Source organism: Meles meles, chromosome 6 (genome assembly GCF_922984935.1).
Source record: "Meles meles chromosome 6, mMelMel3.1 paternal haplotype, whole genome shotgun sequence".
Lineage (NCBI taxonomy): Eukaryota > Metazoa > Chordata > Mammalia > Carnivora > Mustelidae > Meles > Meles meles.
Genome location: NC_060071.1, coordinates 114,433,385 through 114,461,157, shown reverse-complemented (window position 1 = coordinate 114,461,157; position 27,773 = coordinate 114,433,385). Strand labels below are relative to the sequence as shown.

At 39.2% G+C, this 27,773-nt stretch overlaps 1 protein-coding gene across 3 annotated transcripts in view; it reads left to right on the top strand.

The window, feature by feature from the left end:
• PPP2R5E (protein phosphatase 2 regulatory subunit B'epsilon) overlaps nt 1–27,773 on the top strand; it is a 146,300-nt gene that overhangs the window by 954 nt on the left and 117,573 nt on the right. For 2 of the 3 annotated variants that reach the window (XM_046008673.1, XM_046008671.1), the window contains exon 2: nt 1,882–2,045. In XM_046008673.1, coding sequence (XP_045864629.1) covers nt 1,889–2,045 — 157 coding nt within the window. In that variant the 5' untranslated portion in view covers nt 1,882–1,888. The remainder of the gene's footprint in view (nt 1–1,881; nt 2,046–27,773) is intronic. The other variant, XM_046008672.1, reaches the window with a different exon arrangement.

The following is a 27,773-nucleotide window of genomic DNA, read 5'->3' as shown; positions in this document are numbered from 1 at the left end:
GAGGATTCTGTAACAGCTTATCTTCTCCAGGGCTTGGGGCGGGGTGGGGGGGGGGGTAGCAAAGGGAATATGTCAGCATCCCTACAGACCAACCCCTTCCCTGTCTTTCTCCTCCACCCCAGCACCCCCCTTGGATTATCCTGAACCTTGGAAATGCCCCGTGCCCGCTGCTTAGACGATGATAAAGCTTCGGGCGTCCTGGTCCAGGGCGAAACCTGTTTCTCCGGGCTTTGCACGGACCCACTGCTACTGCAAGTTCAGTTCTGCAGCGCTTTGGGGTTGAGATCCTTGACGTTTATTCTGGGCCGCGGGCAGAAGGGGCAAATGCTTTAAAAAAAAAAAAAAAATGCCAGCAATAAATCATCTTTAGAGATGGGAGATGAGGAATAAAGAAAAGACAAAAAGAGTGATGGAGGAACAGGATATACCGAAATCTTGCGTTGTTTGGGTTAAATGAAATCTAAATAATTCACATACCACATTGGAAAAGCTGTCCCTAAATTTACAACATAGAGATGAGATGTGGAGCTTCTTGCTGATGCAGTCATTGTGAAAAATTTTAACTGATTGTACTTCTTCCATAGTCATTCATAGTTTGCAATTCCATTTCGAATCTGTCACATTTTATTTAAGGCTAAATTAGGTAGCTTTTTAAAAACTTTTTTTTTTTTTTTTTTTTTTAAAGAGAATCAAACAAGACTTCAGAATTCCAAACCTCAAGATCCTGGGTTTTGTTTAACAAATTTTTGTTATTTTTTTACTTTGTCGGAATCCGGATAATCCAGATAACTTTTTATTCTTGCATGTTCAGAAAGAAACTCCCTTACCTTTTAATTTAGAGGTTAAAAAACACTTATCTTATGTATTGGAATGGCAGGTGAGTAATTGCATTTCAGTATTTCCCCCATATGCATTATTTTTATTCAAGTCTGCCATTAATCTTGCATGGAGCCTCAGTGCCATGGAAATGATGGCATATATTTAAATTGGAGAATGAAATTGAGCTTAAGTCTTGTTACTTTTAGGAACTAGCCTTCATTTTAATAATTTGAGAAGGTTAAAAAAATCTAAAAGAACTGTTTTATCAGCTTGATGGAATGAAAATATCTGATGATGAACTTAAAGGGAATTCAACTTGGTTGTCAAAGTAGGGTGTGAATTTATGTTTTCAACTTTGGTGCACAATTTCATCAGAATTTTGTTTATTAAGCTTTAATAACTTAAGATGGCTTTGTTCGAAAAGAAGACTTCTTTGAAATGCTTCTAATTATGCGTTTTATGTGTTCTGTTTAAAGTAATCTAACCTGTCCTCATTTCTGGTGCGGTATTATAGTTCCTCATAGCTAACACAGCACATTGCATTAAAAGTCATGCCTAGATAGTTTCAGTACTTGTAAATTTCACCTTGCTCTGGTACATGGTGTAGATTCTTGAAGTACAATAAGGGTTTTAACTCCAGAGCCCATTTGTAATATTAAATATCTTGGGAAAATGTATCCATGGAAGTTTTCCAGTGGCAGAATAGCTCCAGAATTATTTCAGGAATCTCAAGATGAGAAGAGCTGTGCAGTTAGAAAATGAGTAGGTGACTTAGAAGACTTCTTCAAGTGTCAGTGAACATCTTTAACGCTTATCAGAATGGGAGCAGCCTGTGCATTAGAACTACAATATTGCTTATATGGTACTTAAATTTCTTCTGTTTATCATCAAATTTTCATGTTTCTCCATTGAACGTATGACTTTTCTTAATTGATTTTATTTGCTTTCTTCATCACACATTCCAATTTTCATGCATATTGTTTATGGGAATTTTCGAATTTGTGTAATTCACGTGTGTGCTTCCACCTTGGGAATATGTTTATGATACCTCTTTCTCTTCAGTAGGGATATGTCCTCAGCACCATCTACTCCTCCATCAGTGGATAAAGTAGACGGATTTTCTCGGAAGTCCGTCAGAAAAGCCAGACAGAAGAGGTCGCAAAGTTCCTCACAGTTTAGGTCTCAAGGCAAGCCTATTGAGTTAACACCTCTGCCGCTGCTAAAAGGTAAGGCTCATGACCAGGTGATAGATTCCTTTCCAGAAAGTTGATCTTTATATATCTGTATTTAATCTTCTTTTTGCAGAATTCCATATTTGTTAAAGTTCTGTGTGGCAAATTGAAGGGAGGGGAGATTTGTGACATGTTGAAGTTACTGCTATGTGGGCAGATAAACACTTTCCTTTTTAAAGGGCTTGATTCAATATAAATAGCTGTGGACAAATGAAAAGAAACCTGTTATCAGGACCCTCTCACGTTGATAAAGAGAAAAACTGAATGCTGGAGAAACTTTAAGATGCCTGGGTCTGCGTTTTTCATTTTTTCTTGGCATTTAGATATATACATCATATGTGATAACAGCTACAAATTGTACAGTTTTAGTCACAGGAAGTAGACTTAGGAGAGATGATACCATTAACTTACATACAGAAAGTGGTGTTTGAAAGAATTCATTTTTAAAAATAAAAAATTGTAATTCAGATAATACATGTAGAAAACATGATCATACTCATTTAATACTACTTTTGTCTTTATTTTGGAATGAATTAGGACAAGTTTTTAATACAAGATTTTCTTCTTCTAAATTAGACCTTTCAGCCTTTGGGTATATGTGGACACTTCTTGTTCCTTTTAATTGTCATCTGTTTGCTTTATGTTTATGAACAGACACGGTTGAAATATATCAGAATGTAGTATTTGTAGCATGGAAAGTGTTAGAATCTGCATTTGAAAGTAGATTTTTATCTGCTGAACACTTAAGAGTGAGGACAAAGGGAGCATGAACAAAGCAGTACACTTTTGTAGCTCAGAGGAAACCAGAAAACCTGATTCGTTAATGAACATTTACTTCTGAAATAGTTTGTGAAATTAGAAGGTATTGTAAGAAGAACTGGAGTTTGACTAGAAAAGATCCTCAAAATTTAGCCTAGGATATTTCAGGTTTCTATTTTTCCCCATGTGAACTTTTTTTTTGCGGGGGCGGAGTTAGAGTCACAAATGAGATTCTGAGGTATATACTTGAAATTGATGGAAGCTAAATGAATTCTGATTACTGTAAAAATGATACATGTACTAGTTTGTAGAGATGAGCTCTTATGAGTTTGTGGGGGAGAAAATTTCAGCTAAAGGTTTTGCTGGTAAAAATGAAAAAGTCTTTGTGAGGCTTCAGAAAACAAATGAAGAAAAAACTCTAAGGATAAAGCTTGAAATACAGAGTTGAGAGGCATATGGATTCCTTGGTAACTTTTGGTAACTTTTTTAATCGGAACTAGACATATAAGAGCGATTAGCATGTCTCTCTGGCAAAGGACTTTATTTTGAGGAAGCCAATTAAACTTTTTTAGGTTTAAAAAGAATTTTAAACTTTATTGTTACTTTTATTTCTTGGGGCTCATGGCAAACATTTAAATTCGAACTGAACTGACCAATCATTGGTTTTGCGGGTAGTGAAAGGCATGGGTGAGAAGAATTTGGCACATTTTAAGATTTTGTTGTTCCATATCTCATTTTTTAAAAAAATCATGGTAAAATATACCTAACCAAAGTTGACCATTTTAACTATTTTATGTATGCATTAAGTGTGACGTTAGGGACACTGACATTGTTGGGCATCTGTCACCACCACCCACCTCCAGAACTTCTTCATCTCCCCCCACTGAAACTCTATCCATTAAACACTAACTCTCCATTCTCCCCTCCCCTTAGCCCTTCGGTAAGTAACCGCCATTCCACTTTCTGTCTTTATGGATTTGTTCTCTAGGTCTATTTGTGACTGGATTATTCCCCTTAGCATAATGTCCTCAAGGTTTATCCATGTTGTAGCATGTTTAGAATTTCCTTCCTTTTAAGCCTGAATAATATTCTGCTTTGTGTATATACCATATATTATTTATCCATCTGTTAGTGAACACTTGGGTCATTTCCACCTTTTGGTTATTGTGAACGCTGCCGTGAACATGGGTGTACAAGTGTCTCTTTGAGCCCCTGCTTTCACTTCTTTTGAGTTCATGCCCAGAAGTGCAATTGCTAGATCATATATTTCAATTTTTAAGGAATTGCCAGACTTTTTCGCAGCAGCTGTATCATTTTACATTCTTACCATCAATGCACAGGGGTTCCAATTTCTCCACCTCCTCACCAACACTTGTTGTTTTTTGTTTTTGTTTTTGTTTTTATAATAGCCATCATAGTGTGTGTGAAGTGGTATTTCATTGTGGTTTTGATTTGCATTTCCCTTATGACTGATGAATGGTGTTGAACATCTTTTCATGTGCTTACTGGCTATTTGTATATCCTTTTCCCTTTTTTTAAGTGAAGTCTGGTAATATTGAAAAATTTCCAAGAACCCTGCTCTCCAGGAATATAATTTTTGTGAACTTGTGTATTTTGCCAGCGTGGGAGAATTGGAGCATAACAGGACCATGTAGTATTAGATATATCCACAGCTTAATTCCAGACAGACTGAAAGTGATTCTTGTGTAGTAAGCATGTTCTGGGAAAATATTCTGGAAAGCATTCCATAAATTCGATTTCCCTATCTGTAGAATAACAGAGAAGTAACAGTCAGATGTAGATTTCAGAAATGTTTACTTGCTCTTGATTTTTACAGAGAATATATTTGTTAAATGACATTTGTTTTTCATACAATGGATTGCATTTTGTGTGTAGTTTTCTCACTTCAGGAAGTAATTTATGGAATATAAAGAAAACATAGGAGGAATTTCTTTATTTTATTTTTTACCATTTCCTTAGGGGAAACCAGAACAAATTATGTGCGCATGCCAAACGTAGTAACTGATGTAATTTTCTGTAGTATTGCTTTGACCAAGTAGGAAGGTTTGAGTTAATTTTCTTTGGCAGTGTAATATAAATGGCAGGTGAATTTTGTGGGTTGCATTAAAGAATAAAGTCAAATTCACGTCCTTAAGATCTTTAATTTTAGGGGAGTTTGAAACAAATTGTATTATTTTGTAACTCATCTTTTTAATATGTAATTTTTGAAACTTGAAACATTAGGTATTCATTAATGATCACTTGTTTGTATGTATGCCTTATCAGAATGTTTATTATATGCATCATAATATTTGACTGGCTTACATATAATAACGGCCATTAGCATTTTATTTATTATTATTATTTTTAAGACTTTATTTATTTATTTGAGAGAGAGACAGAGTACAGAGGGAGAGTGAGGGAGAGAAGTAGACTCCTTGCTGAGCAAGAGAGCCCAACGTGGGTCCTGATCCTGGGAGCTGAAGGCAGACACTCAACTACTGAGCCACCCAGGTGCCCCGGCCTTTGGCATTTTAAAAGTCTCTTCACTTGCAAAATTAAAGGAAAAGTTTCATCTTTTTTGCCTCTTTTCTGATAGGTGGGGTCTTGTAATTTATACCAACCATGTTACTTTCTACAGGAAGCAATGCCAGCATGTTGTTCTGTGAACATAGCTGGCTTTTCCTCAGCAATTTACAATGAAATAGAAACATTTGAATTTTCTCTGTATATACTTTTGAAAATGTTTCCAGAGAGTCCTAAAGTTTTGAGCTTGAAGGACTTTTACTCAAGGGGAATTTAGTATAAGTTTGAGTGCTTTATGGAAAGAGTTGTATGCTTTCCTTGTGCCTACACGCATTGACACAAAGCAAGTTTTGACAGTTATCCATCTCTATAAGGACAGTTAAACACTTAGAGAGGGGCGCCTGGGTGGCTCAGCGGTTAGGCATCTGCCTTCCGCTGGGGTCATGATCCCAGGATCCTGGGATGGAGTCCCACATTGGGCTCCTTGCTCAGTGCGGAGCCTGCTTCTCCCTCTGCCTGCTGCTCCCCTTGCTTGTGTGTTCTCTCTTTGACAAATAAACAGTTAAAATCTTAAAAAAAAAAACAAACCACCTAGGAAATACACACACACACACATACTTATCATCATTATCATCATAGTAATACTAAGTAGTAGTAGCCTTAGTAGTACTAATAGGTTAGGTGATTAATCCCCCCTCCCCCCATCCTCCCTATGACCTGTTTCCTTCTTTGTTTGACCTTAATAGCTTATGCAAGTTTAGATTTGAGTGAAATATTTTTGACAAGAACCATCTCTTTGAAGATGGGATTATAATGAGAGTATGTCATTATTTCTAGCCTCATAATTCTTTATATGTTTTTAAGGCGTTTTCCCAATAGTTCAGGCATTCCATATTAAACATTCCAAAAACTGTAATGACTGGAGGTACTCTTCAGCAGAAAGTCTGCCCCTTGGTGTTAAAACTTTTAGATCTGTAACACTGTGTTTCTTTAAATCCCTTCATCAATGAAAACCTTTTTTTTTTTTTTAACTGTCTAGGCTTGTGATTCAGCTTACGTTTTTATTTTTTAGGGTGACAGTTTGTGAGGTTTTTAAAAATCCCAATTTAAAACTAATGTTGATGCTTTTCTGATTTGTTGATGGGATCATTCTTTTTCATCCATTTCTGCTTTGTGTAGTGTGTAAGGAAGGAATATGCAGAAGTAAGTCCCAATTTTTATAATGGGTTAGTGCCTTAAGGTGTATTTATAATGACATTAGTTTCTTAAGGAATGATGTCCTTTATTTTAGTGTTTGCCATTTTCCTTGTACTGTGCGGTGTCACCTGGGGGAAAGCACATGGGCCTTGTTACTTGGAAGAGTCCTGCCTTACTCACTAGTTGGCGTTGTATTGGGCAAGTATGTTAACTCCTGAGGGCCTTGGTTTTCTTGACTATCAAGTGGGGATGATAACAATAGTCAATAGATATGGCATGCCACATTCAATAAATACTAGCTAGCATTATTTGACTGGGATTTTAGAAGTTAAAATATGAACAATGTGGAATTATTATTTCACTTTTTATAGTTTTTCAGCAACAGTTGAAATTGGAAATTTCTCAACTATGAAACAAGACCATAGTTTTGTAGGGATGAATCGTTTTCAACCAAAAAATTGGGAGAAACAGTTTGCAAATCTATTGAATTTCATAGACAAGTTATTTTAAACACCTTTATTTGGAGATCCTCACCAAATACATCGGTATCCTGCTACATTTTTTAGTGTATTGGTTTTTTAAAAATTTATTTTTGATAGGTAATGTAGTTACATGGTTCAGATCTCAAAAAATACAAAAGGACGTATAGTGAAAAACCTTCTTCCTGACTTGGTTCTCCTACTTGCCCTTCCCAGAAGCAGCCAGTGATGATAGTCTTCTCTAGAAGATGAAGACATTCTTAAACCTTCCTCTGAATTTGAAATGCATTTTGCAGCCTGAAATTAGATGCACATTTTGTATGAGTATATCCATTTTTTAAATGAGAGAATTAGTGTATTTTTCAGATTCTCAAAGGGTGTTTCAATCAAGAAAAGGTTAAGAACCATTGATCGAGGGGCACCTGGAAGGCTCAGTTGGTTAAGTGTCTGCCTTCGGCTCAGATCCTGGAGTTCCGGGATTGAGCCCCACAGCAGGCTCCCTGCTTCTCCCTCTCCCTTTGCCTGCGGCTCCCCCTGCTTTGTTCTCTCTTGCGCTGTCAAATAAATTTTAAAAAATCTTAAAAAAACCCTCATTGATCTAGTTTGTACCTTGGATTAGTGATACATGTTTTTTTGACAGCTTAATTGGCATGTGAAAGTGTGTGTGTGTGTGTGTGTGTGTGTGTGTGTGTGTGTGAGGTTTTGAGAAATAATCATAAGTTTTCTTCTGAACTAGAAGAATATAAGTTAATAGGTATTAACATTCAACTTTATAGCCTTTGTGACAGTGTGGCAACATTTTTTTGGGAAGAAATTAAAAGATTTTGCACAAAAACATGTCAGTTGCAGTGTTTTCATGTGTGAAAGATTATACTTAGTTGTAGTGAGGAGTTATTTCATTTGCTTTTAGGGGGAAATATTTTTTCATATTATATATCCTAATAATTTATAGCATAGAGAAAAGTCCCACATAGAGTCGTATGTGGGCCAAAAGATTTTGAGAGTAAGCATACCTGATTTATAATCATTTAAAAGTAGGATAGCAACTTGTATTCATATCCCATTCCATCTGAGTATGATAATTACTGCTTAGTTCCTAACCTTGGATTCATGGATTTCTGGTTGGGGATAAGGTACGTGCATTGTGGTTGGGCTTTTATGTTCTAAGACCCTCCTAAAATTAATTTGTGAAGTTTCTGTGAGTAGGCATTTTTTTTGGGAGAACACAGTTCACTGCTTATCTCAGATTCTAAATGATTTTGCCGTACCATTCTTGCTCTTTTTCCAGTTAAGAAGAACTTTTGGGTTAGACCAAAAGATTGGGAATTGTATTCTTATTTTCTGAATATTTTGTTAGCTGTATATGTACACATATCCACTGGACACTTAACAGTAAACATGGTAAGCTATAAACAGAATTCATCATAATGTGGATCTCTCCAATATATGACTCAGCCCAGACATAAAATATTTAGGTGCCAGATGAATCTTTTCGTAAGGTGAGGTGTCCCTTTCTACCTAGAACCTTCTTTCCCTGACTAAGTGTCATTCTTCAAGTTTCATTGCACCATGGGACTTTCTTAGGAACTGTCCCTCCTGACTTTTAAAAATAGTCGTCTTTGAGGTTCCTATCAGTCTATCATATTTTGCATTATATTTATAATCTGAAATTCGTTTCTCTTTGTTAGTTCACTTGTGTGTTATCTCTTTCTCCTGCCCCATTAGAATATAATCTTCAGTATAGAAATCTTATTTCTCTACCTCTAAGGCTTAGATTAGTGCCTAGTACATAGTTGGCATTCAATAAATATTTGTTGGCCGATTAACATTGTGGGTTGACATCTAAATTGTTAGTGATAATAGTAGAAGCATTTCTTTTTTCTTCCTAAGTACTAAATTTTTTCCCCCAAATCCAGGTCATGCAAGTTTTATTTCAAGTTATAATTTACACAAAGTCATAAACTTGTTTAATGAAGACTTTATATTTTTAAAGGATCAAATTGTTGAGTGTTCACTTAAAATCTCGAGTGAGGACTCATGCTTTGGTAATTCTGAATGTTTCAGGTTAGGAACAGAAATATCCCGTGGGGAGAGGATAGAGGGGCTTTATATGTGACATACTAAGAGTGATTCCTTTTGCTTAGGGGACTCATTGCTTCTTGGCCTTTTGCAGCAGATGGAACACTTTTTTCTGCTGATGTTTGAGGACTGAATTGAGGGCTAATCAAATCACCAGACTTTCTTTCTTTACATAGTTTAAGAGGGAATAGCATATCTGAATATTATAATGGACTTTCGGAACAGGGTTTTATGGTTAAATTTTCTCATCTTTAAAACTTCTGTCTTATAATAATGTTAGCTCTTAATATTAGTTAGATTTTTGTAGTGCTTGCGAAAGAAGAATAAAGTTTCTAGATATTTCTAAAATGCTGGGTAAGGTAGTTCTTTGGTTTGTTTGCAAATGATGGCATAACATCCTTTTTTACTACTTAATGCTTTTCTACCCTTTGTATTTGCAGATTTTCTGAAAACAAATATGGGATTGTATTTTTATGTTACAGTAGAATTAGACATGTGATGAACATATTGATTGGATAAAAATAATGTTATTATGTTATTATATTTTTGCCCAATATGTAACAATAAATGCCTAATACATACGACATGTGGCCTCCCTGAGGTAAGAATGGAGGCTCTGAGGGGGCACACCGGTGGGTTTGAATTTTGATTCTCTTCACACTTAATGTGATTTCTAAGCTGTGTTTTCTTTTATCTCCCAATTGAGAGAGTATTAGAACCCACCTCATATAGTCAGATTAAGTGCCATAAAGTAACTAAAACATTTATCTCAGTGTTAGATACATAGTAGGGGTTGAAGAATATTAACTGTTACAGTTGCAGGAAAAGCTGTGTTGTAGAAAAATGCTTACCTGTGTTTTTCAGTTGATTTCTGTTCTCTTAGTAGTTTACATGGGTTATTTCCATTTAAGGAAGAAAAATATGGAGCATGTAGAACTCTGCAAATCAGACTCTTAAAGCCAAAAGGAGAACTAGTTCTTATGGAACAGTCTCAGCATTACTGTTCAGTTAACATCAGTTTCAGACTGGCTTCTCATTTCAGGAATAAGAACATAAAGTAGGTAAATGTAATTATTTCCAAGGGAAATTCCATTCGTGGAGGGTTACCAGGTAAAATTATTGTTTGATAAGCTTATTTTGCCAGTCATCTACTAGGACAGAATCTCTCATCTTTTTTTGTCATTGCTTACTCATATCATAAAAAAATAACGTATGTGTTTATGTATAGTATACATGTGCTATTAGACAACTATAATGCACATTAAGAAAATACACAAATACAAAAAGTTTAAAAAGATGATATTGAAATATGAAATGTATAGATGATCTAATATTTAATTCTGGTACCTCCTTTTCCTTTACCCATCCCCCCAACACATGCACTGGCCCTGAGCACATCTTTGTTTTGAGATTTTGCTTGGAAGAGAGAACCTCTTCAGCTGTAGAGCCGTATTTTGTAGCATTTTGTTCTAAGAGAGATGTGAAGAATGGAATGAGAAAATTTTCTTTACATTCTTGAGGTTTTGTGTCCAGGTTTTTAAATTTGTTGCGCCTTAAAGAAACAAAATCTGAATTGAAGATTTTGCCCATTTAGGAAGTACATAGGTGGAAAAAAAAAAAGAAGTACAGAGATAGTTCTTTGTTGAGTACTCTTACCTTGCTGTTGATGGGTGGGTTGCAGAGGGCCCTTTGACTCTCTTGAAATTCCAGGCAGTATTTTATGTCTCTGTACAGATTGTCATTTTTATGGACAAAGGGTTCAGAGCTTTCATCACGTTCTCAAAGGAGTTTCCCTGAAGGCTAGGAGCTACTGCTTTGGGTGGTGGGTATTGGTTTCCTCACTTGAGGAGGGAATGTGTCATATTGTTCCTTTCTGTAGAAGGAAGATCGCCTGACAAAAAATTTCTGCATGTCTCTCCTTTCAGTTCTTTTTTATGCCAAAGAGAATTAATTAATTAATCAATTAATTAATTTTTTGGTAGGCAGCAAAGCAAGCAAGGTTTATTGAGCAGTAGCAAAGTGATACTGCAAAGCTCCTGAGGAGGGAGGGGACCCAAGAGAGTTGCCCCCAAACAGAATTTTTAAAGGTGTTTAGAGATAGAAGTTATTACATGCCTCTGGTGTGGTTGTTTGGAACTTTTTGATCAGTATCATTTGAAAAATTAAGCTGAGTAAATACCCACCAATGGTAAACGTGAATGTACCTGTCAAAAAGTGTTTATTCTGGAATAGCTGTAAGACCCGAGAAAGCCAGGAGGAGAAACTCAGGTTACCTTTGCTGATGAAGAAGTAGTTTTGCAGCCAGGGAAGAAGAGAAGCATCATCTGTAGGTTCCACTGTGAACCAGGTGATGTACTAGCTGGTGTCACACTGAAGCTTCCAAACAGAACCAAGAACAAGGGATGTTTGTTGTTAACTGAGGGCTCTATGACTTCCTCATCCCATCAGAGAGAGCCAGGATGGGGACCCCAATCCTCTCTGGTCCCAAAGCCAGTGCCTTCTCTATTTTTGTGCATGCACATGGGTGAGCACTGGAGCTAACCACCATCTTGCTCATGCTGTACTAGGATGATTTACCAAGTGAACCATTTTACTACCTCTTGCCAGAACCTTGAAAATTGTGGGGAGACTGAAGTGATGAAAAGAGAAGTGGAGAAGAGGGCTGGTAGCCAGGCCAGTAACAGCCCTGTGCGTGGTGGGGAGTGACGGAAGAAGTGACGGAAGGAGTCACAGAAGAGTAGCAGACCTCAGAGTTGGCTCCTTAGAAAGGCCAGGCAGTGCTGCCAAGAGGCAGCCATGAAGGGTAGAGGGTATTGATGATTGCAAAGGTGAGGGAGAGGCAGGGAGAGAGGGGGAAGATGCCACTCTGGATCCTGTGGGACTCATGCTGTCATGATAAAGTCCTGTCAGTCATGGAATGGTTTGGGTTTGGTAACCTGGCAGCACTGTGGCAGCGGTGTTCTTTGCCATTCATCTTTACATGCTTGGGAGCTAGCTTAAGTAGGAAAGGGTGGCGGTTCAATTCTAGGTGGTAATCTGGCTTTGTGAACTGAGCTTAGTTACTGAGTTATTTAACATCTTCCGTAAAATGGGACTCACAATTCCCAATGTGGTTGTGAGGAGGGAGATAATGTGGGTAGGTTGCCTAATATATGGTTGGTTGTGTCACAAGTATTCCTTCCCTTATCTTTCTGTTTGTCATGGATCTTTCTTTGAGTCACTCCTGAGGACCTGCGTCTTGTTTCAGATCTTGTGAGGGAAGAGATCTGGCAAAAGTTTATCTGTTTATGTAGGCATCATGAGAGACTTTTACCTTATGGTGATGTTACATTGTAATTTAATTATTTCGTGGTTGCTGATGCCTGGAACACTGTTAAAGTAAAATGTTAAAACATTAAAAAAACATGGAGAAAATTGGGACTTCAGGGACAAAGTCCTATCTTCTAATAAGGAAGATACAGGCTTCGGAATTAGCTTTTTACCGGAGTGCCTCCAGAAGACAATATCTGGAAGTGGAAGGAAATACCTCCTTTGCCATTTGTCGTAAGGAATTCAGAGTGAGTTTAGGCTCCTCAGGAGCTAGACATTAGCAGTTTGGAAATCATAGCAAGAAACACTTTTCTTTTTGAATGAGTGAGTATTTTGAAATCAAAGACATTGGTAGCAAAAGGGAAGTTCCTTTTGAGGATCAGAAGCCTACTTTGTCTTATCAGGTTAATTTTTCAGAATAATCGTGATATATCCAAAGGATACTTAATTTGTGAGCCAAAGTCAAAATGAAAGCAGATTTATACAAAGGACTTTTTAAAAGTAAAAGAGAGGCACCTGGGTGGCTCAGTGGGTTAAAGCCTCTGCCTTTGGCTCAGGTCATGATCCCGGGGTCCTGGGATAGAGCCCTACATCGGGCTCTCTGCTTGGCAGGGAGTCTGCTCCAAACCCCCCTCCCCCCACCTACCTTTCTGCCTACTTGTGATCTCTGTCAAATACATAAATAAAATCTTAAAAAAAAAAAGTAAAAGGAAATGTTGATACTCGGAACTGCGCTGTCTTCCATGCATCCTTCTATCTTCGCCTCTTCAGTCATCCAGAAATAATACTCATTTTACTTTAAGAAAACTTAAAGACACCACTTTAATCAAAAACAGTTGAGCTGAAGTTCTGAAACTCAGTAGATCTAAAAATTATTTGGCATGTGGCTGGATCTAGGCAGATATCTGTCTCTAAGGTTTTAGGCTTAAGGAACTTTGACAAAGGCTTTGGCTTCAGAGGAAACTTTGTTCTTTACTACCTAGATTTAGCGATTCCTTAAAGGTGTTGGATAGAGCTATATTTTGTTGTATTTAGATTTCTATCTTAACATTGTAAAAGGCATTTGAACTAATGGTGGAATTTATTTAGGCTTTCCTGGTTCAGCGGGATGTTCTAGAAATGGTATATACTTTAGATGCCTTTGGGTTTAGGAGTGATAGACCCTGTTCTCATACTCTGAAATTATGATGAGGTTTCAGTGAAATGAATTGTGTGCAAATGTTTTTCAAAGTGTGTATGAAGAAGGGAGTAAAAGGAGTAAAAGGAGTCACTGTATGAGCTGGCTAAGTAGTCTCCTACAAGGGCCTTGTGTTCTCATTTTTGTGATTGTTCTGTGGGCTGCGTGATTCAGTTCATTCACTCCTCAGATTTGTATTGAGCAGTGTAATGCACCAGGCACTGCCCCGACAACACCGTGGTGAGCAAAACAAGAAGGTGGATGTGGTTCTTCTCAAAAGGCCCTTGTAGCTGGAGTTCAGAGGTTGATGGGGCTACTGAGGTTGCTGGAGCCAAATCATTCTGGCTGGGTTGAAGTTTGTCCTTGATCCTAAGAGCATTTGTACCTGTCTGTAAATACACGATCGCTGATTACATAAATCACCCATAAATTCCCTACCCAGTTGTGAGGAATAATATTTCCCCCTCGTGTGTATATATTCTTGTGTTAAGCTTAAAATTGTTTTTGTTCTGTAGGATACTTAACAGTGTTATAATTACTTTGAGATAGTCTTATTGTTGGAGTTGGAATTTTAAAAAATTCTCTTGTTATGGTAACACTGTGCTTGTCGTTTTGTAATACTGAGGTTTCTTTGAGAACAACTTAATGATTGCTTGCTTAAAAAAGCATTACTAGGGGCGCCTGGGTGGCTCAGTGGGTTAAAGCCTCTGCTTTCGGCTCAGGTCATGGTCCCAGGGTCCTGGGATCAAGCCCCGCATCGGGCTCTCTGCTCAGCAAGGAGCCTGCTTCCCTCTCTCTCTGCCTGCCTCTCTGCCTACTTGTGATCTCTGTCAAATAAATAAAATATTAAAAAAAAAAAAAAAAGCATTACTAGGGGCGCCTGGGTGGTTCAGTGGGTTAAGCCTCTGCCTTTGGCTGAGGTCATGATCTCAGGGTCCTGGGATTGATCCCCGCACCAGGCTCTCTGCTCAGCAGGGAGTCTGCTCCCCTCCCCGCCCGTGCTTGCGGGGGGCCCCCCTCCCCCCCGCCTGCCTACCTCTCTGCCTACTTGTGATCTCTGTCAAATAAATAAAATCTTAAAAAAAAACCCACATTACTAGTTTACTGACAGGGTATAAACATGAAATGTACAAAATGTAAGAAACATACTGAGTCCCTTTAAAACTAAGTAAAATCCATCTGTGGGTCAACCCAAATACTCTACAGATGGCACTCTGTTATTAAGTACATGATCTTAAGTTTTCATGTGTTTTGAATCACTGATTTATGAACTGCTGCTTGGAATGGTGGGGGACATAATACAATAGATTTAATTCATTAAGAGAATAAAAGTTTAGAAGGTTAGAGCTGGAATTACTGTCAGCACCAGTTGATGTTCATTAAATGAGAATGCAGGCAACAGTAAAACCACAGTTAGGCAAAGCAATTAACGTTGGTGGTGTTATGGTTTCTGTGAAGATTGGAAAAATAAATAATTGAAAGTATTTTAAATTTGGCAAATTGAATGAAGTTAAAAATTGAATCCACCTCCTTGTCACTTGCTAATTTTAAGTTTTCCCGAGCTATTATGATTTAAATTATTGAGCGTTATCTGTGCTGCATTTCTGTGGGTGGTAAAAATTGAGTATGTGCTTTCAGAACTAGTGCTTGAAGCAGAACTGGATTTGTGATGGTTTACATAAGGAGGAAAGCTTCATCTAGGATTATCTCAGACTCTGACCTGTGAGAGAGTCCAACAAAATAAATAAAATGGGGGAGTCTGGAGTTTTTGATAGTACTTAGAAGATCACTCTTATACCTCAATGGTTAATGGATTTCAGAATCATTATAGAATCATTTCATGGTTAGTCAAACAATGTGCATTCTTGTGAGTGCAAATCTATATTCAAAATTAACAGAATCTTAGTGAAATCATGTTTTTCTACAGTTTTACTTAATGGAATATTATTTTTCTTACATGTGTTAATGTAGAGAGAGTGAAGACATTCCCCCCCCCCCCCGCCCCGTTTTTGAGCAAGGCTGTTTATAATGTACTGTCTGTTAAGAGAATAATTTCTCTACATTAGGGTATCATAGTTCATGATGGATATTCTTTTCTCTCCATAAACACAAGGATAACTGAGCAGCTATTTGCCTCTTTGTTGGTGAGTTAGTCATGAAGTTTTACTTTACTCATTTGGAAAAGAAAGATCAAGAACCTCTCCATAGGGTGGTTTTGAGGATTGAGCAAGTTAACATTATTAATGCTAAGAGCAGGGCCTAGATCGTGGTGAATGTTATGTAAATGTTAGCTATCTTTATCATTGCTGTTGTCATTATTTATAAGTACTACTTAATCTGTATTTTATGACTTGGATTTCAAGTGGATCTTGTAAAGGTGATCTATTTTTGTGTTCTGTGTTTAGGAAAGTGGGTGTTTGTTTTTTAAAATCCATTAAGCTTATCCATAAACTAAATCTTTTAAGTAAAAGAACATATCACTATTACATTTGCTAATGAAAAGAATTTTTGAGTGAAGTCACATTTGGAAGCTGTCAAAGTCAGTATTTTATAGAACCCAAGGACTAGTCTAGGCAGGTGTGAACTGTGCTGCTTTATGACAGATGTTAAAGCAGTGAATTCACCTGTCTTGCCTAGCTGGTGTGTGTGGTGCACTGGGGAAATTGGGGAGTTGGATGTGTGTGATGACACTGAACATTATCACTGTGAAACCTCGGGAAGGACTGTTGGTGGTTGCTAAATGAAGTTAAGAGGTTGGTGGAGGCTACCTGGAGATAGAACATAGCCATTAACCTAACGTCTTTCATTAAGTGGGAGCATTGAATAATCTGAAAAAAAGAAATTTAAAGGGGTTGCTAGGAGTTTGCAAAAGTATCTTTGGTGCAGGTGGCTTACAATATGAATTTCATGGGTTAGAAATTTTTTCTTTATTTGTGAGTTTTTTACCTAAAACTATTTTTATGAACTAAAATTATGGATTTGTTGTATACATGTAATTCTGATGAGCAACGAAACCTGTATTTTGTCTTCATTCAGACCAAGAAAATTTTGTTTTGTTTTTTTCCTTTTTCTCATGGGAAGTTACAGTTATCACAGTGTGCAAGCCACTCATTTCTCATACTTATCGCAAGATAATGAGTATTCTCTTTGACAGGTCTTCAGTTTCTTTCTTTCTTTCCTTTTTTTTTTTTTTAAAGTTTTTATTTATTTATTTGTCAGAGAGTGTGTGCACAAGCAGGCAGAGTGGCAGCCAGAGGCAGAGAGAGAAGCATGCTCCTCACCGAGCAAGGAGCCCCATGTGGGACTCCATCCCAGGACTCCAGGATCATGACCTGAGCCGAAGCCAGCAGCCCAACCCACTGAGCCATTCAGGCATTCCAGGTCTTCAGTTTCTATTGAGATAAGAAAATGTACTCAGCCCTCTGCATTTTTTTCTTTCATGCTGAGTTCAAATAAAATAACTGAATGTGAGTGAATATGTTCACAAGACCAACGTGTACATGTATTTGAAGTAGGTATGTAATGAAGGAAACCCAGGTACCAAGAAACCCCTGAGAGGTTAGAGTTCCGTAAGTATAGTTGAATTGGAATGTCAATCAGAATTCTTTCTTCCAAGATGCCTTCTTGAGCTGGTAGATGCTCGTGTTTTCTGTTCTACCTTGAGTTCTTACTTTTTTTTTTTTTTTAAAGATTTTATTTATTTATTTGACAGACAGAGATCACAAGTAGGCAGAGAGGCAGGCAGAGAGAGAGGAAGGGAAACAGGCTCCCTGGTAAGCAGAGAGCCTGATGCGGGGCTCGATCCCAGGACCCTGAGATCATGACCTGAGCTGAAGGCAGAGGCTTTAACCCACTGAGCCACCCAGGCGCCCCGAGTTCTTACTTTTTATCCTAAAGATTTTAAATAAAGAGTCAAAGATTGAGCAGTGAAAGCTTCAGTCAAGACAGAGCCCTTCAGGGAGCATGATTGGGGGGAGAGGTAAAGGGAGAGAATCTCCAGCAGACTCACCCTGAGCAGGTCTTGGGGCTTGATCCTAGGACCCTGAGATCATAACCTGAGCTGAAACCAAGAGCCAGATAGATGCTCAACCAACAGAGCCACGCAGGTGCTCCTCTCCTTCCATCTACTTAACATATTTTAAAAAATAAATTTTTGACATTTGTTTTTTCTTCTTTCTGTGTAATAGCTCCCTTATCTGTGGGCGTTATGTTTCAGAACCCTCAGTGGTTGCCTGAAATGCAGAAAGTGCCTAACCCTCCATATAATATGGTTTTTCCTATAGCTATCTACCTGTGATAAAGTTTAATTCATAAATTAGGCATGGTAAGAGATTAACAACAATGACAGTTAAAACAACATATTGTAATGAAAGTTATATGGCTATGGTCTGTCTCTCAAAATATCTTTGTTCTGTACTCCCCCTTGCTGTAACAATGTGAGATGATAAAATGCCTATGTAATGAGATGGAGTGAGGTGACCTAGAGTTAGGCTACTATAGATTTTCTGATGGTAAGTCAGAAGGAGGATCATCTTTTTCTGGACCAAGGTTGTCTGTGGGTAACTGCAGAAAGGGAGACCATGGATAAGTGGGGACTACTGTATTTTCCCTTCCTTTAGTTGTTTTGCAGGTAGGTTTGCTTAGGACTATGTACAGCTGTGAGCAGTTCAGAAATATAGAAGTAGCATGGGAAGCTAGGGAAACTGATGATTACGATTCAAAGATGTTGCCTGTCCAGCAAGGTAAAGTCATCGGAAGAGAATAGGTTTGTCAGCCAGCCAGCCAGTCTTAGAATTCCAGTCAGTGTTCCTTGCAAGCTGGGTGACTTTAGAGCCTAACTTTGCTCATCTGTAAAGTGGTGATAATAGCATCTGCCTTGCAGCATTAGTTTGAGAGATGGTGTATGTGAAATGCCTAGACCAGTACAGATGTGGCAGACAATGGGAAATTGATAGTTATTATAATGATTTCTGTCCTTGAAGTCGGAGACCATGTCTACTCATATTTGTATTTCCATTGTCCAAGACAGTGCCCTCCTCACATCTTTGCTGCTCAGTGGGTACCTGCTGAGTGCAACCATCCTTTCAGGTAGAAAGGGAACTCTTCATGGATATGAAGTAGTGCTGACTCATAATATAACTTCTTACTCATTCCTTTCTCTTTTCTCATTTGTGTGCTAAATACTTTTTGAAAGAATATATATATTTTTAAATGAGAGTTTTGGGTAATAAACTGAACATAGTTTTAAAGACAAAGGTTTATGATTGTGGCCTGTACTGCTTAGCCGAAAAGGTGTTGCTTTGGACGGAGCACAGTTTCTGAAAGGCCCATGGTTATCAAAGGTCGCCAAGAACTTTGAAAGGCTCTGGGCCTAAGTTTTGTTTCTGGTTTTATCCTCAGTCTCTTCAGAACTGATTGAGAGCTGGCCGAGTCTGGAGTGAAGGAGACATGGAATGAGTGTTTACTCACTGACTGAATGAGTGTGGTGATTATTCAGATAGCAAAATATAGTGAGGTCTTTATTGGGCAGTATTTATTTGATCAGCTTTGGAGAGCAGAATTAGTGTACAAACACCTAGTGAATTTTAGTGCAGACGTGACAATAAAAGCAGCTTGGTTTCCTGTCACATATCGGGTTTAAACCAGAGACTTGCTTGTTCACAAAAATTGGTGCTGGCACTAACCTGGCACTTTGGTGCGCTCCTCGAGGTACCTCATAGAAAACCTTCCCCTGGGCTGGAACCCAGGACTTGAAAATCAGTTTTAACTGTGAGTGTCTCCTCTGGGAGGTGGGGAGTGGGTTGTGTGGAGGGGATGTAAGCTATGGGAGAGAGTGTGATGTCCAGTCCTTTCGCTCTGGCCCCCCTTGCTTTGTAGGGATTTATGTCAGCTCAGACACTCATCATGATTAATGAAAGATAAGTGCCATAGCAGTTACTACTCTGTTCCTCTGTGTAGTTTCTCTTTCTTCTTAGATGGACTTTTCACTCAGTCTATCTTTACTTTTTTGTTTGATGTGTATTCAGGAAATTTAAAAAAAACTTATTTTAATTCTAGCCTTCAGCAAACATAATTAAAAAGGAAAAGTTTCTGTTTGCTGTTGCAGGAAGTCTGCTCCCTTTCCCCTTGCCCCCCACAATTGGTACTTTTTTTTTTAATACTCAGGAAGAAGTGGATTTTAGGTTATTCACATCTCTATCCCTTCATTAGTGAATAGTAGTAGCATAGTAAGAGGTCCAAGGATTTGATGTGGTTTGCTAAATTTTTAGGGAACACAAAAGGCACACTTAGTGGCTCATATTTTTGAAAATCTCTGTACAGTATTTGGGAAGATTTTCTTTTACTAGAGACCTCATTTTCTGGGCTCTTCCTTTTGCTGTGCATATTTCGGTAAGACTCTCTTTCCTTGTCCTTGTCCTCGTCCTTGGTACTTGAAGGATATGCAGTGTATATTCTGCACAGGCCAGTCATGACCCTGGGAGGCCTTTCTTTGCTGAGCATTATCTTCGGAAACGGAGGCAATCAAGATCTGTCTCCAGGAATTTTCTTTCTTTCTGAAGCCTCATTCTCGCATGTCAAATATAGCATAGGCCCATAGACTCTGGCGAGTGCTTTCGTTAACCATCCAAACAGTTTCTGTTTCAGTTCTAAAAGATAAGCCACCCCCCCTCCCATTAAATACTCAGGTTTCTCTCTCTCTCTTTCTTTCTTTTCTTTCTTTTTGAGGGAGAGTTGATTATTCACTGCTGTTGAGTTCTTTTTGGTGTTAATAGATGGGGTATTTCAGAAATCAGTCCATTCATCATATATAATAAATATGACTGTTAGATTTTTATGAAGTTTGAAAAGCTCTGATAGAAAACACGTATAGGTAGGTAGGAGTCTACTTGATTTATGGGATGGCTTGAAAGAATTATAAATGTTTTGGTTTTAAAAGTTGCAGTGTCAGACATACGGCTTTTAAAAGACTCTAGAGGGGCACCTGGGTGGCTCAGTGGGTTAAGCCTCTGCCTTCAGCTCAGGTCATGATCTCAGTGTCCTGGGATGGAGCCCCACATCTGGCTCTCTGCCCAGCGGAGAGCCTGCTTCCCCCTCTCTCTTTGCCTGTCTCTCTGCCTACTTGTGATCTCTCTATTTCTCTCTGTCAAATAAATAAATAAAATCTTAAAAAAAAAAAAAAGACTCCAGAAAGAGATGCAAAGAAACTCTTAACAGTGATTATCTTTGGGGAACAGAAATAGAGGGTTTCACTTTCTACCTTGACATTAAAGAAATTTAATTAAAAAACAGAAGGGTAGTCATGTGTCTGTTTCCCAAGCTAATAAAAGTAAGCAAACTACTGGGAATAAAATGAGCCATTGAGCATTGGTGATCATTAGATCAAGGTCTTATTGAAGCAGTGGTAACATGAAGAAATATATACAGGGTTCTTTTTGTATAGCATAAATGCTTATATTTCAAGTAATTAATAATCAAAGTATTATTTGATGTGTATGTTTGTTTGTCCTATCCTTCCATCTTCCATCTACCCATCATCCATTTACCCATTTGTCTGTAATAGTCAAAAGAAGTTCAGCTTGTCATCTCTTTAATATTACTGGGTTTTTTTTTTTTTTTCTATAAGGAAAGAGCTTTAATTGCTCATCTATTTGGATAACCTTGAAAAACATTATTTTTGATGTTCAGTGGGAGGGTAAAGTACTCAGCAATTTTCAGAAATGGTGTGTGGGGCATTGAAAAGATAAATGCTGTTGGTGTGAACTCTCTTATTCTCACCGTTTTCTGAGATACTTATCTTGGTGATTTTACTGCACAAAGAACGCTGCTTCTTGGCTGTCATACATCGCACTTTAATGAGCTAGAGTTCCACAGTAATTTGTGACTTGTGCCCTCTCCTTTTCTAATCAGCTTATCAACATTATGCCCATTCTGCATCAGTTTACTTTAGAATTTGATTAATTAATTAATTAATTAATTAATTTTGGTAATGCCGTCAGAGGAACCAAGAGGGCTTAGTGGCTTGCATTTGATTTGAGGGCTAAAAAGATACTGAATTGGCTTTTGCTGCTTAACAAACTACTCCAGAACTTGGTGGCTTAAAACAATAGCCATTTATTTAGCTCATCCTCCTGTGGTTTGGCAGTTTAGACTGGGTTCAGCTGTGTGATTGTCTTGGTCTCTGCTGGATTCACTCATGCACCTGCAGTCAGCTGGCAGCTGATGGTCCCATTCACATATCTGATGGTTGGCTGACTGTTGGTCGGTTGTGGCTACAGGGGTGTCTGGGGTGTGAGTCTCAGCATCCAGAGGCTTAGCCTGCAGTTCTTTACGTGGTGGGTTGTGGGGTTCTCTGGAGCAGTAAGAAAGGACAAGCACAACTGCTAAGTACTTTTCAGTTCTCTCCTTGCATTTGTGTTTGCAGTTATCGCTTTGGCCAAAGTTGGTTAGAAGCCAGCTGAACTTCCGTGGGGGCAGACTCCATCTCTTGTGGGTGGGGCTCCAAGTGTACTCCCGTGGCATGGACACAAGGGGAAGAATCTGTGGCCAGTTTTGCAACCTGCCACAGATATTCTGAGGACTTCCTATCTTGATTCAGTGGGTATTGTCTCTGTTTTGAAATACATCTGGACCTCTAACTACTTCTCGCTACCTCCTGTGCTGCCCCTAAGTCCAGATCACTCAGTGTCTGCCTCCTCACAGGTGCCTTGCTTCTGCCCTCCCCCTCTGTGCTCTCCACAGCAACCAGAGCCAACTTTTCAAAAGGGAAGTCAGAGTGTGTTCAGAACCTTCCATTGGCTTCCCATTTCATTCAGAATAAAATTTAAATTTCCTACTGGGGCTGCGAGCCTTTACCTGATGTGGCCCTTTCTTTGACCTCATCTCACCCTGCCTCACTAATCCTCTCCTCCGTGCTGTTAGTCACAGGCACCAAACACGCTCCTGCCTCAGGGCTTTGCATCAGCCTTTCCTCTGCCAGTTGCTCAGTGGCTGCTTCCTTCACTTCCTTTAGGGCTCTTTGTAAGTCCCCTTCTCAGAAAGGCCTTCATTGTTATCCCTGCATTATTTATTTATTTATTTATTTATTTATAGATTTTATTTATTTGCCAGAGAGAGAGTGCGAGTACAAGCAAAGGGAGTGGCAGGCAGAGGGAGAAGTAGGCTCCCTGCTGAGCAAGGACCCTGACGCAGGGCTCGATCCCAGACCCTGGGATCATGACCTGACCCGAAGACTCATGCTTAACCAACTGAGCCACCCAGGCGTCCCGGTATCCCTACATAAAATAACATTCTTTCCGACCAGTTTCTGGCTTGCTTTACTACTGTACTCCATGACACCTACCACATGACATTTGTTTATTTTCTGTCTCTTCCATGAGAGGCAGCAACAGTGTCATTCCCACTGCCCACAACAGGGCCTGCTGCAGGGTTTATGCTCTATGAGTCTCCGTGGAATGCCTGTAAAGTGATATTTCTCATCTGGTCTTCGTGGTGGCTCTTCCTTTCTCCAGAGCTGGTGAGGCCTGTGTTCCAGCAATCCTGGGCTGGAGGCATCCTGTTTTCCCCTTGCCTGATGTTTACCTGGACTGGTGTGGTCATAATTAATGGAGTGTTCATCCTTTTTGCCTTTAAAAAATTTAAGGCAGTTTTAATTTGATTTGAGGATCATTTTCCTTTATAAATCCCTATCTTCATGGATTAGGAATATAGTCATTCTGTTAACATGCTGATGGTTTATGTAAATGCACAGATAGACACATGTAGGTTTTTTTGCAGAGGGTGGCACATGGCAAGCCCTTCAGACTAGGCATGGAGGCTCAGGTACTTGTGGTTTTAATACCATCTTTAGGTACTGTTGAAATTCCTTCCATCCCCCAAGCCTCTTTCACTCAGACCTGTATGACAAATTGCTCAGGCCCCACTGGGCCAGACTTCCTCTGAGCTTTGACTAACCCAGGCGAGAAGTTGCTGTGCTTCAAGTGTAATTTGTCTCTCCAATGGCTTTCCTATAGCTGCTTCTCAGGGCTTTGTACCTGAGTTCTGTTTGTCCACAGGAGTTTACCATTTGCAGGTATATGTTTGTAACAGTCAAACCTCTGATTTGGAAGAATGAGATGGGACGGAAATGAGTAGGAGGAAGCACAGTCTAGCTTAATGAAACCTCTGAATCACAGATTATTTTAAAAGAAAGACAATTATATGATTTTTAAATTATGGTGCACATGATAGACTAATATATAACTGGGACATAATGAGCCATGAAAGCAACAGTAATGGAAATGTTTACAGTTCACAACAGGCATACAGAATAAGCTAAGAGTTTTGAGCAGCAAAGTCTAGGAAAGGGTTATTTGACTCAGAATTCAAGGCCTAATCCAAAGAATGTAAGGAATCATTAATTTCTTGAAAGCTTTGATTTGAAAATGATACTGGTTGTTATATTACATTTTCCTATTTGGTAAGGACCTAAAAATGTGCAGGTGCGGACTGCTGCTTGTTTAGAATCACATTCTTTGCATTTAAAATGGGAGCATGGAGGAGCTGAGACCTGAGGTTTCACTGCCTCAGCTCTCGTCCTCTGGCTGTCCAGGTTGTCATCTTCTCCCATCCTAGAAAATGGGTGGGTATGTGTTTGTTTTTGTTGATCCAATGCTGGTTGAGTTAGAAAGCTGGGAGACAAAATGATGGGGTTTCAAAGAATTTAGTGGAAAGAGAACTCTAATAAGTGATAGCAGGGATTGTGGGACCATTCTGGACTCTGGCTTCATATGACGGGAAGGACCAGAGTTAAGAACCTGCTCTTTGGAAGCAGTCAGCCTAGGGTTTTAGTCTGGTTTTTGCCATTTACTATTTGGGTGGTCTTAAATAACTTATTTAATATCTCACCTTCCTTTGTGATAGAAACGGGGGTCCTGGGGGTGCTTTGCTAGCTCAGTGCATGGAACATGTGACTCTTGGTCTCAGGGTTGAGTTCAAGTCCCCTGTTGGGTGTGGAGCTTACTTAATTAAAAAAAAAAAAGGGTGGGGGGATGCTGGTAGAGCCTGTGTCTTAGATTGGTTGTAAGGAATAAAGTTATGTGTGTCAGAGGCTTAGTATTAGAAGAAGCACATAGTAAATGCTCAGGAAATGTTAGCTAGTATGTAGGAGAAGGCGTGCATTCTTAAGAATCTGGAAGAATGTTCGTACCAGCAGGGCTTACATTGGCACCAGGGCACAGTCTTGTGTGGTGTTTTGGCCCCTATGAAAATATTGTATACATGCAGTTTGTGAGAGGAGCAGGATGAAGGGTGACAGGCAGAGGGAAGGGGTTGCCATAGCATTCATAAGAACTGTAGCTAGGGTGGGTAGTGAATAGGGTGGTTTGGTGAGGAATGGGCCGGGCCTTTCACGTGTGCACGGTGGTTCCAGAGAGAGGAGTGTGAGGTGTGTGAAGAGGGAAAAGTACATACCTGGTAGTGAGGGCAGAGAGCTACCAGAGCAGGAAGAGGACACTAATATGTAGGAGTGTGTTGGGGACAGGGACAGGGGTGGGAGGGTGGAGTGAGGGCTTGCAGGCTTCAGTCTGGCAATTATATTTGATTCCAGAGGCAGTTAGGAACGACTCAAGCTGCCCTCTGCAAAATGATACAGCCGAATCTCTGGAAGAATAAGGTTCTTCTGTTGGTGTCTGACAAGATCCCTAGGATGAGGCTCAAATTTATCTACTTGGGTGTCCCTAGGAATAAGAGAATTGCTAAAATCCTGCAATTCTTTGAAACTTATTTTTTTACTTTAAAAATTCAGAGATTTTCGTGTTTCATAATTTATTAGCTTCTTTTCATTCTTTTTTTTTTTTTAAGATTTTTATTTATTTGACAGAGAGAGATCACAAGTAGGTGGAGAGGCAGGCAGAGAGAGAGGGTGAAACAGGCTCCCTGCGGAGCAGAGAGCCCGATGTGGGGCTCGATCCCAGGACCCTGAGATCATGACCTGAGCCGAAGGCAGAGGCTGAACCCATTGAGCCACCCAGGATCCCCTAGTTTCTTTTCATTCTAAAAACTGGCTGTTTTTAATAAACTTAATGGCTCCATGGTTACCCCTTGGCTTCTGGAAGGTGCTTGGACTTCTGTCCCGCGATTAATCCAGGAGCAAGGTAATTAGCCAGTGGGGTATTTGGACTGCCAGGACTGAAGGGCTTTAGAAGGTGCTTCCACTCATAGCTGGCAGACAGGCAGAAGGTGCCCCTCATTACTCTTCTCCCAGGCCTTGTCGACCCCAAATCCTTTCTTTCTGCAAGGCATCTTGGGAGTCTGTGAAAGCGCCATTAACAGTCCTTTAGTGCTCACAGCTTCCCCATCTTACGTTCTCTCTTCCCATGGCCTGAAATACCCAACTTCTTTCTTACTGCTTTTTGTTGGAACAGTTTCATTAAGCTGTATTTTGCATACCATGCCATTCTCCCATTTAAAGTGTTCGGTACATTCACAGCATTGTGCAACCATTACTGCTGTCTAATTTTAGAACATTTTTGTTCCTCCTAAAAGAAACTACCCATTATTGGTTTTTCTCATTCTCTACCTCCACTCATGTCACTCCTAGCCCTGGGCATCCGTAATCTACTTTCTGTGTGCAGATTTGCCTATTCTGGATATCTCCTATAAGTGGAATCCTATAATAAGTGACCCTTTGTGACTGACTTCTTTCACTTAGTGTGTTGTTTTCCAGTTTCATCTATGGTGTAGCATGTGTCAGTTCTTCGTCCTTTTCATGGTCAAGTAATATTGCTTGCTTTGTACCACAGCTTGCTTATCCATTCATCAGTTGATGAACATTCGGGTTGTTTCTACTTTTTGGCCATTATGCATAATGCTACTTTGTTTTTGCGTGGACATGTTCTCAGTTTTTTTGGGTAACACTTGAGGAGTGGAATTGCTGGGTCATATAGTAACGATATGTTTAACTTTTTGAGGAACTGCCTAGCTGTTTTTTTTTCCAAAGTGGCTAAACTACTTTGCATTCTCACCAGCAATAGAAGAGATCCAGTTTCTCCATATCCTTGCCAACACTTGTTATTTTTTGTCTTTTTGATTATAGCCATCCCGTTGGGTGTGATTTGCATTTCCCTTGTGGCTCATAGTGCTGAGTATCTTTTCCTGTGTTTATTGGCCATTTGTGTGTATTCTTGGGAGAAAAGTCTGTTGAAATTGTTTGCCCATTTTTGGTTTGCTTTTTTGTTACCAAGTTGTAAGAATTCTTTTTATATTCTAGGTACAAGTCCCTTATCAGATATATGATTTATAAGTATTTTCTCCCATTCAGTGCTTTGTCTTTTTACTTTCTCCATGGTGTCCTTAGAAGCAGAAACGTTTTTGATCTTGATGAAGTCCTGTTTATTTATTTTTTCTTCTATTGCTTGTGCTTTTATTACTGTTTTTTAATACCTAGCTATTCTGTAGAATGTTGGGCTGGGAATCAGAGCACCTGGGTTTTAGTCCATTTTGCCACTAATGAGCTGCTTGACAGTGGGCAGGTAACTGCCTTGCCTACACTAGTCTGTCCTCCACAAAAGTGACCTTTTCCTAGAAGATCCAAGCTGATTATATCGCTTCCCTCTTCCTAAATATTCATTGGTTTCTTGTTGTCCATAACAGATAAAATCTAAACACTTCTGTTTGGCATTTAAAGCTTTCCCACAAGCTGGCCTACTCTGTTTCTGTAGCATGTCTTCTCTGGAGGAGCTAAGTATCTCCCATACATCTAAATCTCTCATACCCTTTTCGTGGTTCATGGCTCTGCAAGTGCTTTTTCTTGACTAAGGATGCCTTCCCCACCCCCTACTCCTCTTTATTTAGTAAGCTTCCCACTTCGTCTTTCAGAATCTAGGGCACATGTTCATTGATGTATCCATGCAGTGCCTGGCAGATAGTATGTGCACAGTAAATATTTGTTAAATAATTGAAAGAAACACTACCTTTTCTTGATAGCCTTGCTGGGCTTTTTGTTACAAAGTTGTCATTTCCTCTCTTGGATTCCTACAATGTGTACTTTCTCATACATGTTATAATACTCCTACCCTGTTTTGTAATTTATTTGTAATATCTTTTTCCCCCACCCAGTGATACCTTGGGAGACAGGTGCTATGTCCAAGCTGTGTGCAGCAGGTGCTATGTTACAAGCTGAGCTGCTGCCAGGTGTCATAGGATGGTAGAAGGACTTCA